The 14263-nt window shown below is 45.0% G+C and overlaps 1 protein-coding gene across 5 annotated transcripts in view; it reads right to left on the bottom strand.

The window, feature by feature from the left end:
- MTUS2 (microtubule associated scaffold protein 2) overlaps positions 1–14263 on the bottom strand; it is a 489829-nt gene that overhangs the window by 55926 nt on the left and 419640 nt on the right. Inside the window, exon 1 of one of the 5 annotated variants that reach the window (XM_075127671.1) lies at positions 6480–6644. The exons of the other annotated variants lie outside the window; for them this stretch is intronic. Coding sequence (XP_074983772.1) covers positions 6480–6644 — 165 coding nt within the window. Of the gene's footprint in view, positions 1–6479; positions 6645–14263 lie in introns of those variants that run through there. 5 annotated transcript variants of the gene reach the window in all.

Below are 14263 nucleotides of genomic sequence, written 5' to 3'. Positions count from 1 at the left end.
AAACTTCAAAAACAGACTCCAACAAGAGACTGCTGAATTGGAATTAATTTGCAAACTGGATACAATTAATTTAGGCTTGAATAAAGACTGGACGTGGATGTGTCATTACACAAAGTAAAACTATTTCCCCATGCTTATTTCCCTCCCCCCACCCCACTGTTCCTTATAGGTTCTTGTCAACTGCTGGAAATGGCCTACCTTGATTAGCACTACAAAAGGTTCCCTCCCGCCCCCCTTCTCCCCCGCTCTCCTGCTGGTAATATCTCACCTTACCTGATCACTCTCCTTACAGTGTGTTTGGTAACACCCATTGTTTCATGTTCTCTGTGTATATAAATCTCACCACTGTATTTTCCACTGCATGCATCTGATGAAGTGAGCTGTAGCTCACGACAGCATATGCTCAAATAAATTTGTTAGGCTCTAAGGTGCCACAAGTCCTCCTTTTCTTTTTGCGGATACAGACTAACATGGCTGCTACTCTGAAAAGTGGGGTGTGTAGATAACCTGCAGAGGGAAAAAGTGAGGCTTGTGAAGCCCAGAGTGGCATACTTGTGCTGCCAATGGCTAGTAGCTGGGGATATTTTCCCCTGGTGGGCATAGACAAGGCTCCCTCCTGCTGCAAGCAGGCGACAGTGATTCACTCCAAATATCTTGGTTAACCCTGCAAAGTGTCATTACACAAAGTAAAACTATTTCCCCATGTTTGTTTCCCCCCCGCCCCTACTGTTCCTCACACGTTCTTGTCAACTGCTGGAAATGGCCCACCTTGATTATCACTACAAAAAGGTTGGGTTTTTTGTCTCCTCCCCTCCCCCCGGCTGGTAATAGTTCACCTTAACTGATCACTCTCCTTACAGTGTGTACGGTAACACCCATTGTTTCATGTTCTCTGTGCGTATAAATATCTTCTTACTATATGTTCCATTCCATGCATCCGATGAAGTGGGCTGTAGCCCACGAAAGCTTATGCTCAAATAAATTTGTTAGTCTCTAAGGTGCCACAAGTCCTCCTGTTCTTTTTACACCACTTTTGTTTACTAGAGTGAACAGTAAACCCATCAGCATTGTTACATGATATTTGTTTTGCAGTAATGCCTGGAAGCCTGAGTCAGGACTGGAGACCCCACTACACTAGGCAGCGTGCAAAGTTTTGTTGAATAAAATACACAAAGAGGTGAGCTGAACTGGTTGAGAAGTGTATGGGTATGTTCAATGCTCCTCTGCTTCCGCCAAGCGCTCTCTGTTGGTGACAGTATACTGGCAATCTTGAGTGCTGTTTCCCAAAGCAGCAGCCCTGAACAGGATCCCCTTTATGCAGAACATCACAGCAATAGCCAATACCGGTTGACTAACACAGTGGGGTCATTTTAAGAAGAATTTTAATGGTGATACAGTCAATAGAGATGTAATAGATTTGTGGGGGCTGGAGGGGCAGGGCTCCAGGCAGAGTGTGAGGGGGTACACTGGCTATTTTATTGCCAGTACACTGCTGAAGCTGGGCAGCACTTACTTGTCTCACCAGCTCTCACCTTTTCAAACAAAATCTATTTAATGCAAGGAAGAACTACATAAACCAATGATAAACACATACATACATACCAAAGTCAGACCGACACTTGTTATTATTCTACTTAAATGAAGACACTGAAAAATAAGTAAATAATTATGACATTTTTGCAAAAAAAAGAGAGAGTGTTAAAAATGGAACTTCAGCAAATTTCTGCCAAGTTATTTATCTTACAGTTAAAATTAACAAAACTAAAATAAAATCCCGTGATGAAACCCAGCATGAATGAATGCATAAGCTCTCTTCATAGGATCATTTTATGCTAACTTGTAACTTGAAGTGGTGAAGGAGTTCACACACCTGGGGTCCACAATCGCAGTCAACCTTTCACTTGAAATGGAACTCAACGTTTGCATTGGAAAAGTCACCACAACAATGTCTAGACTGAACAAAAGGGTCTGGCAAAATAACAAATTGACAGAACACACAAAGATCTATGTGTATCGTGTATGGGTTATCAGCACACTTTTGTATAGGAGTGAGACATGGCCTTTTACACTCATCAGGAAAAAAGACTCCACAGGTTTCATGTGCGTTGCCTTCGTCGAATCTTTGGAATCTCCTGGAAGGACAGAGTCACCAACACTTGAGGTGCTCAAGCGGGCCAGCACACCCAGCATGCAAACACTCCTCATACAGAGACACCTCCACTGGCTTGGGCATGTGTGCCAAATGAATGATGGGTGCATCCCAAAGGGCATCCTCTACAGCCAATTGGCATTTGGAAAAAGACCCAAAGGATGCCCCAAATTGCATTTCAAGGTCGTGTGCAAGCAAGACTTCAAAGAAATGGACATGGATGTGAACAACTGGGAAGATCACACTCAAGACTGCAGCCTTTGGAAACAAGAGCTTAACAAAGGTCTCCGGAGTTATGAGAGGAAGCCGTCCAGCTTAGCAGAGGGGAAAAGAGCTTGCAGAAGGCAGAGCCCAAAGGGTCAAAACATCACCTTTAAACGTGACAGATACGGCAGAGATTGTGTCTCTTGAGTGGGTCTCTTCAGCCACAGATGCCATAACACCAACTGAGTAAATTCTTTACCTCTCAGGGGAACATATCCATAGTCTCTCGAGATTGAAAGACGCCTGCTACTACTAGAGTGCTAGGAATAGAAGACATAGGACTGGAAGGGACCTCTTGGGTCATCGAGTCCAGACCCCTGCTATCACAGGCAACCCTGTCATATGGTCCTGTTCATGAATTTATCAAACTCCATCTTAAAACTAGTTGTGTTGTTTGCCCCCACTATTCCTGTTGAAAGGCTTATCCTACTCTTGGAGATGACTGATATATTGATTACTCTTTCCAAAATAAAAACGTTTTCTCTGAATGTGTTATGCTCTCTGAGTACAGAGGATGTGCAATAACTAGACACTGGGTTCACCCATATAAAGACCACAGTGCTACCACTCTTAGCATCCCCTGGGCTCTGCACTGTCAGTAATAGCCCAGTTTATTTATTGGCCAGAGATTTCTGACTGCCTTCCTGGATCTTGTTTAGCTGTTTGCTGGATGTGAGATGTGTAGATTAAATTCAGTGCCAAATTTTAAAATACCCCTCTTTGAAAAAGTTTTTTTTCTCTTTATTAGAACAAATACATTCAATTTTCCAATTCTTTATAAACATCCTTGATAAATAGCCCTTGATTTCCTTTGACCCTTTAACTGATGGTTTAGAGATTCGCCTTTGGTTTCTCTCTCTGACAGAGGAGATAGGTATGGCATTAGCTAATCTTCATAACAACCAAGAATATCCTGGATGTGCAGTGAACTCACAAATCCCTGACATGTTCTATTATCTTAATTTGCTTTGTCCGTGGTACATTATGTGTTTGGACTGGAGATATTTGTGAGACCAGTGTAAATACTACACTAATATGAAATGAAAAAGCCTCTCTTCATCTTCATCAACACGACTCTACTCAAAGCCACTACTTCAATCCTGGTAAATAAAGCCAGCAAATCAGAGATTCTAGCACCAGTTAAACTAAACAGGACTGCAAAGTCAAACTGAATCCGATGAGAAAACACAGCATCATCACATCCAGTGCTGAGGTTCAGTTGGGTCTAGTGTCAAAAACATCACTACTTTTACATAACTCCCCAAAACAAAAGCTAATGTCTGCCACAATAAATGTGTAAGCATCAAAATGAACATGACAGACCACTGAATTAATCCACCCCATTAATATTTATAGCAACAAAGAATATGTAACAGAAGACAAAGGAACAATCATGCTCCCTAGCCCTGAGCCTTAATAATCAAGCTTCATGACTAGAGGGCTCAAGGGATTAAAGGGATCTGTAGCCCTTTCTTCTCCAGGTCACCAGTTTGAACCCAGCCCCCCCGGTGACAGCGGCCAAGGGCCAAATTCAGCTCCAGTGTAAAAAGGCCCAACTCCAGTGAAGCCAGTGCCACATCTCACGGTGTTTCCATTTCCACTAGATGAGAAGGGAATAAAACTATGAGCCTGATTGTACATTCCTCACTCAATCAAAACTCCCTTTGCACAGATTCCGACCTCACTTACATTGCTGTAAATCCAGAGTAACTCCAACAGAGTGACAAAAAAGAAAAAAACAATTCATCCAAATAAATAACAGCGGCTAATCACAGTGATAGGTTATGTCACCATCTGTGGTTAAGTGACTTGCAAGCTCAATTCTGCATCCAGGTACCAGGGTGACTGGGCATTTTTAAAATGCCTTGATATGACAGACAAAGAGATACACTATATTTATACCAGGGACAATGAAATGAGACACTGGGCAATTGGAAATTTGCCTCGTTAAGGCAGGCAGGATTGGGACCAAAGCTTATGGAGCCTGTTTTACACCAGTGTAACTGCACTGATTTCAACAGAGTTACACCAGGGTAAAGCTGAAGAGACCCACTGGAGAAACAGGCTCTCCATGTAAGCAGCCTCTGACTCCCTTGTATTCACGCAGCCTTATTAAGTGTGATTTTTGTTTTTGATAATTGTATTTGTATTGCTCAGAAGCATTTGCAGCTACATCCTATGAAGTAATGCACATAGTTACATTGCACATATTATGGACTAGTGCAAACTAAAAATATGGTCAAGATGTAGACGTAAACTGGAGTAATAATAATCATTATTATTATATTTACCAATATTGGTCTGTATCCTGTGACCCTTAGTCCTTATTCAGGCAGAAGTGTTGACTTCCAAAGGGATTTGCCCTGGAGAGCCTCTTATCTGAGGATCTCAGAGAAATACTAATTATTAAATCTCACTGCACCTTGTCAGGTTGGTAAATATTATTGTTCCCACTTTACGGATGGGTAAAATTACCCAGAGAGAGGTGTAGAGAATTGCCAGGTGCTACTTGGGAAGTCAGCAGCAGCTGGGAACTGAATATGGGAGTCCTGACACCCTGTCTGTGCTCTTTCCTCAGACCATACTCCCTTCCGCCACAAGGTCTTTAAGAAGGACACTTTTGGTGTGTTATATTCCAAGTTATAACCATACATATAGTACCACCCTGAGCATTTCTTCCATTTGAACTATACCTAGTACAAACATGCATTGCACACAGATGCTCTATAGCATTTGTGATTATAGCCACTGTTTTACGTCACCCCTCTGCACCTATTGCTTTGAAAATATTTCAGAATGTTTTAGTGTGGAAATGGTGCTTAGTCACCATTGTGCTTGATTCACAGTCACTTGGAGCAAGGTCTTATATTATCATTGGAAGGGCAAGCAGACACATTCATAATACTCTTACAGCAATAAATATTTCAGCTGATTCTTGAAGACGCAATAATGAAATCCCATTGCAACTGATGTTCATAAGGACTATCTTCCTTTCCAAAAAGGGGTGACTTTAAAAGTGCCATTTTAATCATACTAGATAGCAGGCAACCTCCCCCCATAATTCCCCTTAGGTTAAAGTTCCCAAGCAGAACTGATCACCAGGATGTTCCCCGGTGACTATATTTTAATGAGTTTTATATTAAACCATATATTTTCCTTAACCTGGCAGGCAACATACCTCAAGCTATATTTGAATGTATATTAAATAAATGGGAGGCAGGGAGAGCTTTTCATTAGACCTATTATACGGATCTTTCAAAAATCCAGCCTTTTATGAAATATACTGTACCAGCAAGTGTTCCTGCCAAGATATTTTCTATTAAGCAAATTAAAATCATATGTACATTCCCTTCCTGTTCTGTATATGCTCAGAAATCTAGGCAAGTGTCCAAAAGAATAGTATGACGAGCTACATGTTAGAACTGACATACAAATTCTCTCCCACATGCTATCCTCTAACTACCTGTGGCTATGATCTTGCTCTTGGTATTGACACATGTAACACAGTTCAGATCAGTGTTCAAGGTTTTGCTTGTCTACAGATTCACCCTGACAAAGGAAAATATATAGTTTGCCTTGTTTCTTTTCTAATGGATTCTATAATGTCAGAAAAGGAGGAACAACAGAGAGGTAAAATCTTAGGACAGCATGAGAATGAATAATCTCTGCAAGTGAAAAGCTAACTTTAAAACTCCATGCAGGGATCCTGCATAACTCGAGCTCTGAAGGTCTATGAAAAATGTATGAAAATCATAACGACAAATCAAGGCAGCTGTAACTAGAGCCCATGTCCCTGGTACCTTATTGTTTTATGAAAATGCAATTGTCACTTTGAGACTGCAGGATAAAATTATGTAAGGCACTGCAGTGTATGTGAAACCAATGGTTTGATTTGATACTAATGAATGAGAAGTCAGCACATTCTAAATAAGATGAGCATTACACCCATTTTAGTTACGCCAGGCACATTACCTACATTAGCTAGAGGAAGGAGCACAGATTTAATCAGCGTAACGGCTAGCTCTCTGCCCTTTCAATGAAGCATAAAAAGGAAGATGCAAAGTACCGTCTTGTCCAGGCACTGAAGGCAGTAATAAAGCTTGCAGCAGCACTGGCCCATCCTGGCAGGCTTGCTGAAAAGGAAACCAGCTTCATTCAGAGTGAAATTCCCAGGCAGCAGTAATGTCACAAAAGGCAGGTGCACACTGCTGCAGGCTGCCACAACTTGCATGTGGTCCCCTCAGCTACCTTATTTCTCTTAATAACTTCGGGAATCCAGAAGAAGGAGGTATAGGAAGAGGAGGCGGAGCATGCAGAGAGTGAGCAGCGTGTCAGCATCCTGATGTAAGAAGGGAGAGTCACTTTGCCACTAGAAGGTTCAGAGTGAGGCAGATCAATAGAGACACAATAATAGAGCCTTTATGAATTTCATCACCCTCCGAGGACAGCCAGACTTTCCCTGCAAACTAATGGCCATCAGCTTGTCCTACTCAAGCCTCTTCAGCATTATGATCTGGTTTATCTGACACGTTTGCCCACAAAAGACAGTAACGAAGAACACAATAACATGAATGTATACAAGCAAAGCAAAAAAGGAAAAAGATTTTGAAACTTAACAGAGTAAGCACAAAATACAGTGGAATCTAGCTGCGGATCCATGTTCCCCATAAAAGGTGGGTCTTTATTGTCCTGGTCCTCAAAGTTACATTGAGTTATTTGCAATGATGATAATAATAATACTGTGCAATTATATACTGCCTTTAATCCAAACATCTGCAAATTCTTTATAGATTCATAGATATTTAGGTCAGAAGGGACCATTATGATCATCTAGTCTGACCTCCTGCACAACGCAGGCCACAGAATTTTACCCACCACTCCTGTAAAAATCCTCACAACTATATCTGTGCTATTGAAGTCCTCAAATCGTAGTTTAAAGACTTCAAGGAGCAGAGAATCCTCCAGCAAGTGACCTCTGCCCCATGCTGCAGAGGAAGGCGAAAAACCTCCAGGGCCTCTTCCAATCTGCCCTGGAGGAAAATTCCTTCCCGACCCCAAATATGGCAATAAGCTAAACCCTGAGCATATGGGCAAGATTCATTCTTTCTTACAACATCGCTGTACCAGAAGGACGCACTATTTGTAGGGTTGTTGGGCGTCCATATTTCAACTGGAACACCCAGTTGAAAAGGAACCCTGGCGGCTCACCAACTGGGCCATTAAAAGTCCGGTCAGCAGCGCAGCGGGGGCCCGGGGTTATGGCAGGCTCCCTGCCTGCCCTAGCTCCACGCAGCTCCCGGAACTGGCCACCAGTCCCTGCAGCCCCTAGACGCATGAGCAGCCAGAGAGGCTCCGCGTGTTGTCCCTGCCTTAGAGCCGGCTCCACAGCTCCCATTGGCCGGGAACTGTGACCAATGGGAGCTGTGGGGGCAGCGCCTGCGGGCATGAGGGCAGCACATGGAGCCTCCCTGGCTGCTCATGAGTCTAGGGGGCTGTAAGGACCTGGCAGCCACTTCCCAGGAGCCATGGTAAGTGCCGCCGGGATCCTGTACCCCGAAACCTCTCCCGTACCCCAACCCTCTGCCCCAGCACGGAGTCCCTTCCCACACCCAAACTCCCTCCCAGAGCCTGCACTCTGCACCTCCCCAACACCCCAAACCCCGGCCCCCTCATCCCCAGCCCCACCCCAGAGCCCACACCCCCAGCTGGAGCCCTCACACCCTTGCAGCCCAACCCCAGCCCAGAGCTCCCCTGCACTCCAAACCCCTCATCCCCAGCCCCACCCCAGTGCCCACACCCCCAGCCGGAGCCCTCACCCACCTCCTGCAGCCCAACCCCCTGCCCTAGTCTGGTGAAAGTGAGTGTGGGTGGGGAGAGTGAGCAGTTGAGGGAAGGGGGATGGAGTGAATGAGCGGAGCAGGGCATTGGAGAAGGGGGGTAGGCGCAGGGCCTCAGGGAAGGGGTGGGGCAGGGGTGTTTGGTTTTGTGTAATTAGAAAGTTGACCACCCTAAGTATTTGCCCTGTTTTATGGCTGGGTAAACTGAGGCACGCTGTTGTGCTATGCTCAGTGACACACTGACAGCAAGTCAACGGCAGAGACAGGAACAGAAGACTTTTGGACTCCCACTCAATTGCTTTAACCACTAAGCCCTCTGTGCGGGTAGCATGATGCAGTGTATACGACTGTGGCTTGGGATTGGGAGACCTGGGTTCTGTTCCTGACTCTGAGACTGACTTGCAGTGTGCTCTTCAGGGCCAGATTTCCCATTAGGCACAGCAGGCCCATGCCTAGGGATGCCAGCATTTTAGGGGCACCAAAAAATTCAAATGTTGCTGCTCCTCAGTCCTGGCAGGGGGTGGGGCTGGCTGAGCGGGAGACAGCCCCACATAGCCCTGCTGGAGCACGCCTCGCTCAGCCCGGCGGACAGCGTCACCTCCCAGCAGGGCCAGGAGGCAGGGCTTGGGAAAGTAGGTCTCTGGAGGGGGAGTTTGTGGGGGCACTCTGGGTAGTGAGAGGGCAGGGGACGCTGGGCCGTGAGAGTCTGTGTGGGGCACTGGGAAGTTGTGGTGGGGCTGAGAGGGGAGCGCTGGGCAGTGGGGGGTCTGTGGGCAGGGGAGTGCTGGGCGGTGGGATGCCTAAATTTAAAAGTGGCAGGGTACCCAGGCCACTCGCGGTGGTTAGGAACTCTGAGCTCCCCCGCAGCTCCCAGCTGCTTCCGAGTGGCAGGGGTCCCCGGAGCTCTGAATCGCTGAGGGCGGCGGGGTGACCCCACAGCTCCCTGCTGCCACAGGCAGTTTGGAGGGGAGCTCCAACCCCCTGCTGCTAGGGGCACCCAAAGTGTAAATCCAGCCCTGGTGATCTTGAGTAAGTGACTTCACCTCTGCATGCCTCACTCTCTGCATCTATAGAATGGGAATAATATTACCTCTTCTCCTTTGTAAAGCATTTAAGAAATTGAGGGATGAAACATGACATATAGGCACTAAGTATTATTATTATGGTATGAATGTGTTTGGTTTGCCTTTTTCTGCCTTTCAGAATTCCTCGCCCAAGCCTGAAACTCTAATTGCTGCTTTTTAGATTTGTAGACTGTGAATTTTCATTTATTTCGTTAGTTAGTTACTGGTGTTACATGAGATTTTTACACTAAATACATAATTGAGTTTGTGACTGCTTGTGAATTTTTATTTAGTTAATTACTGGTGTTAGATGAGATTTTGATGCTAAATACATAATTGAGTCTGTGACTGCTTGTGGCTGGGTAGTACAATCCATTAGAGTGCTTGTATAATTAACCCTGTGTTTATAAAAGGCTTTGTACCCTCCAGGCATCCTTCTGCTGAAATACCTTAAATGGGCAGCTATTTATAAGTGATTTAGCACTTTTCATAGGGTTAAAAGACCCACATTAGGGGAGTCCTCTTCAGAGACCCTATATATATATATATAGAGAGAGAGAGAGACTAGACCTTTGTTTTTTTATAAAGCTGAAAATAGACAAGAGAGCCTGTTGATTCACACCCCACCCCTTCCCTATTTTTAGGAAACATGTGTACTGTAAATGTTAAAGGAGTAGAAACAGAAAAGTTACGGGCACTATTTTTCCACAAGCCTAATCTCAAGCCAATCAAACATACAATACATTTATACTGCCTTTCAATTAACCCAGAACAACTCTCACTGTGGGGGAACTACTCAAGTGTCATGCTAGCATAGCCAGCCCAGATGGCAGAAATTCCGGGCCCCAGGGCCAGGGCCAGGGCCAGGGCCGTCCCTAGGGTGGGCAGGGCCCAGGGCGCAAGTGACGAATACGCCACTTCTGGGACTGTCCATGCCGGCCCCCCAAAGCGCAGGGCTGCCTGCCCGGGCAATTTAAAAGGGCCCAGGTTTCCCAGCCGCGGGCCCCCAGGCCCTTTTAAATCACCTGGGGCCCTGGCCAATTGCCTCCTTTGCAACCCCCCCATCGGCAAGCCTGAGCATATCTCAGTTCTGGGTGTCCCCAAGTCGGCACAGTTTTTTTGTTTTCAGTCTGTTCAGGGATGTGTGCAGTGTCTTGGATAAAAGAGGAACCAACAAAGAACCTTTGGTCAAAATTTGAGCCAAACCAAATCTAAAGGTTCAGATAACTCCCTGGCCCATATTAGCTTTCATTTCTGTGAACCTCTGTTCTTCCTGGGTCCAGTGAGGGCTGGAGCAAAGTGTCAGACTATCAGGGATGGGTGAATTTGAAAAATAAAGGAATAATCCCACTCTGTGGCCCTGAGTTTTAACAATCCCGTTCAGAGAATCAAAGTTTTCCACATAGCACCTGGAAATTATTGAGCTGCTGGATATTCAGGAGCAAGAGGGTAAGGTTAGAAGGCAATGCCAAAGCATTTCATCCTCAGTGGGAGGATTTAGACTTTGTCACGTGACTCAGGCTATGCCTACACTACAAGCTGGGGGTGTGATTCCCCTGCTTGGGTACCCATACTCATGCTAGCTCTCATTGAGCTGGTGCAAATATAAATAGCAGCGTAGGCATGGTAGCCCGGATAGAGACATTAGAGGCACGATTGAGCCACGCTGAGCACATACCCAGCGGTTTCAGCAGGGTTTATACTCAGCACAGCTGGCCAAGTATGTGCACACTAGCAGGGGAATCGCATCCCTAACTTATAGTGCAGACACAGCTCCAGCCCCTCAAATCTGTGATTTGACTCATAGACTTTAAGGTCAGAAGGTACCATCATGATCATCTAGTCTGATTTCCTGCACATTGCAGGCCACAGAACCTCGCCCACTCCCGAAAGAGACCCCTAACCTCTGGCTGAATGACTGAAGTCCTCAAATCATGGTTTAAAGACTTCAAGTTACAGAGACTCCACCATTTACACTAGTTTAAACCTGCAAGTGACCCGTGCCCCATGCTGCAGAGGAAGATGAAAAACACCCCAGGTCTCTGCCAATCTGACCTTGGGGAAAATTCCTCCCCAGCCCCAAATATGGTGATCAGTTAGACCCTGAGCATGTGGGCAAGACCCACCAGAATTCCCTGTAGTAACTCAGAGCCCTCCCCATCTAATGCCCTATGTAAGCATTTGGGGATTTTGCAGTCATTGTTGACTCGATTTGGGTCCTGGAAGGACTGGAGCCAGATTGCTGCTCTCAGTGCTGGAGAAGAAAAAAATCCTGCTGAGGTCAAATTTCCACAAAAATTGTGAGAGAGACTTGGCCATTAAGATTATAATGTTTAGATCACCCTGTCTGACATTCAGAATAAAAAAACCCCAAACCCTCAGTTCTCCTCTTTGTCTGCTTTTCACAGAATCATGGAAATATAGGGCTGGACGGGGATCGAGAGGTCATCTAGTCCAGTCCCCTGTGCTGAGGCAGGAACAAGTAATCTTAGACCACCCCTGACAGGTGTTTGTCTAACCTGTTCTTACAAGCCTACAATGATGGGGATTCCCACAATGTCCCTTAAAAGCTTATTCCAGAACTTAACTATTCTGATAGATAGAAAGTTTCTTCTAATAGCTCACCTAAATGTCCCCTGATGCGGAAGTGAAGTACTTCCCATTTAGTGATGTATTTTCTCTATTTATGATGTTCATCTAAGTGCAGAAAATTAATGAAGGCCTATGCACCACTTAAACCCTGATAATAAATTGAGAGTTAGGACTTAATTTTGGCAAAGGCCTTGGGTTGCTCCTCTGTCCTGGGATGAATTCCACCCTATGTGCTGAACTCCACCTGCCTGTGTCCTCACCACCACCAATACTTGCTGCATATTCTGTTCCCACTTGCTGCTTGTACGCACCCAAACTGCATATGTCTCTCTGCCAAGACTGCATCATATAGGGGTCCATGCTGGCAGATCCAATACAAGACTGGAAGTAAGGGCAGAAAGGAGAGTCTTGCAGAAAAAAGGCCCAGAGGAATAAGAATCAGGACAATCTGGGTTCTCTGCCCCAAACTCCCTGTGGGAGCTTGAACAAGTCACTTACAGGCTCTGTGCCTCAGTTTCCCCATTGGTCATATAAGGATAATAAAGCCCCTCTCACAAAAGTGTAGGATGCTATTGTCACTTACCATGCAAACTAATGGTCCAGTTCTGCATGGCACTGTGTGCTCTGAAACCTACTGACTTCAGTGGAAGCTGAATCTGCTCAGCCCATCTCAGGCTGAAGCCTCAGGGTAATTAAAGCCTCAAGAAGGACTTCTATATTTTCTCAAATGTCCCAGGGGAGCTTACTCTATAAACAACCTTTTTAATGGTAAAGAGGCATTGTGGGCATTAATTCATTCCTGCATTGACAGAATCAATTCTTTCCTCCACTCAGGCCCAATACAGTTCTTACTTACAGGTCAGTTCCAATACATTTCATTGATCTCGGTCTAAACTAAACTGGGAAAGATTATTAGTAAGGTTTAATCATCTGTTTGTAAAATGCTTTGAGATCCTCCAATGGAGGATGTTATTGTTCTAAATTCTATATTATTCGATATATTCTACCAAGATATTCTAAATTATTCCATAATTATTATGAACATTTCTGATTTCAAACATCCTAGAGTATCATCCAACCAATTAAACCTCTGACTGTGAATATCATCCAGCGATCAGATTATTCGTCCATCCCTCTAAAATACCCTTAAAAAACCCATTCTCATGATTTTTTCAGCCCAACAGAATATAGGCCGTGGTGGAGATACCATGAGAAGCCTGTTATTATGAATTTCCAGTCCACTCAGAAGTGGAGCTCTGCACCTTGCAAGATCAGGCCTTAAACCAACATCTCCTTGCTTTATTTGTAAAACATTCTGTAAAACGCCTTCTACAGACAACATTATCGCAGTATTTCATTATAAACATAAAGTCCGATACCTCTTAATTTTAGGTCAGTGTTGTATACTGCTGTTTTTAATGATGCTTTGTAAATTTTATCCATACACACAAGATAGCTTTTCCCATTTCTTTTTTACATGCTTCTGCTTCTAGGTCTATATAAATGTAAGTCCAAAGCAAAACTCGTTGTCAGTTACCAATCAGCCGCCACAGAACTGGGAAACTTCAAGCCTCCCTGTGACAGTGCACTATACTCTGTTAAGAAAGACAGAATCGTGACACCAAAGTCAGAATCCTCTTCATCTAAAGAAATGCCTTCTCTGAAGGTTCCTAAGAGCAGATCAGTCTACTGTGTACATTCATCAGATACAGAGGAAAGGTAGGTCTTTCTCTTCTCCATCTTTTACTCTCTCCTACAAGTATAACAAATGGGTCAGGAAATGCTGGTGAGGTTAGAGGCAAAGCACTGCTGTCATGTAGATTAGCACTCTGGAAATTTGTCAGGCTACAAAGGTGCTGGCGCTGCAGTTAACAGTTAAAATTACAAAGCTTGTTCTTTGAATGCTTGCTCATGTCGATTCCGTTTGAGGTACATGTGCGCCCACGTGCACAGCTGTCAGAGATTTTTGCCTAGCGGTATCGGTAGGTTCCGCAGCGGGGCCCCCTGGAGTGTCGCGCTCATGCGTCGGTATATTGGGTGCCAGCCGGCCTGCGCCCTCTCAGTTCCTTCTTACCGCCAGTGACCGTTGGTTGGAGCACCTTTTTCCCGTTGCCTAGCAAGTGGTTAGCAGTTCTCTCCTTCCTTCTTTCCAAAATCTCGTAAGTCAGAAGAGGAGCACAAATTGCACTCTCTGGACATCAGGACAGCCCTGGCCTTTTACATCGAAAGGACCAAGCTATTCTATAAGCTGACACAGTCGTTCGTCGCGGTGGCGGACAGGATGAAAGGTCTTCCAGTGTCTGGCCAGAGAATTTCATCCTGGTTCACTTCCTACATCCGTTTCTGCTATGGTCTGG

Source organism: Caretta caretta, chromosome 1 (assembly GCF_965140235.1).
Source record: "Caretta caretta isolate rCarCar2 chromosome 1, rCarCar1.hap1, whole genome shotgun sequence".
NCBI classification, from domain to species: Eukaryota; Metazoa; Chordata; order Testudines; family Cheloniidae; genus Caretta; species Caretta caretta.
Note: the sequence above shows the minus strand (reverse complement) of the source record. Positions and strands in the feature narration are given on the sequence as shown.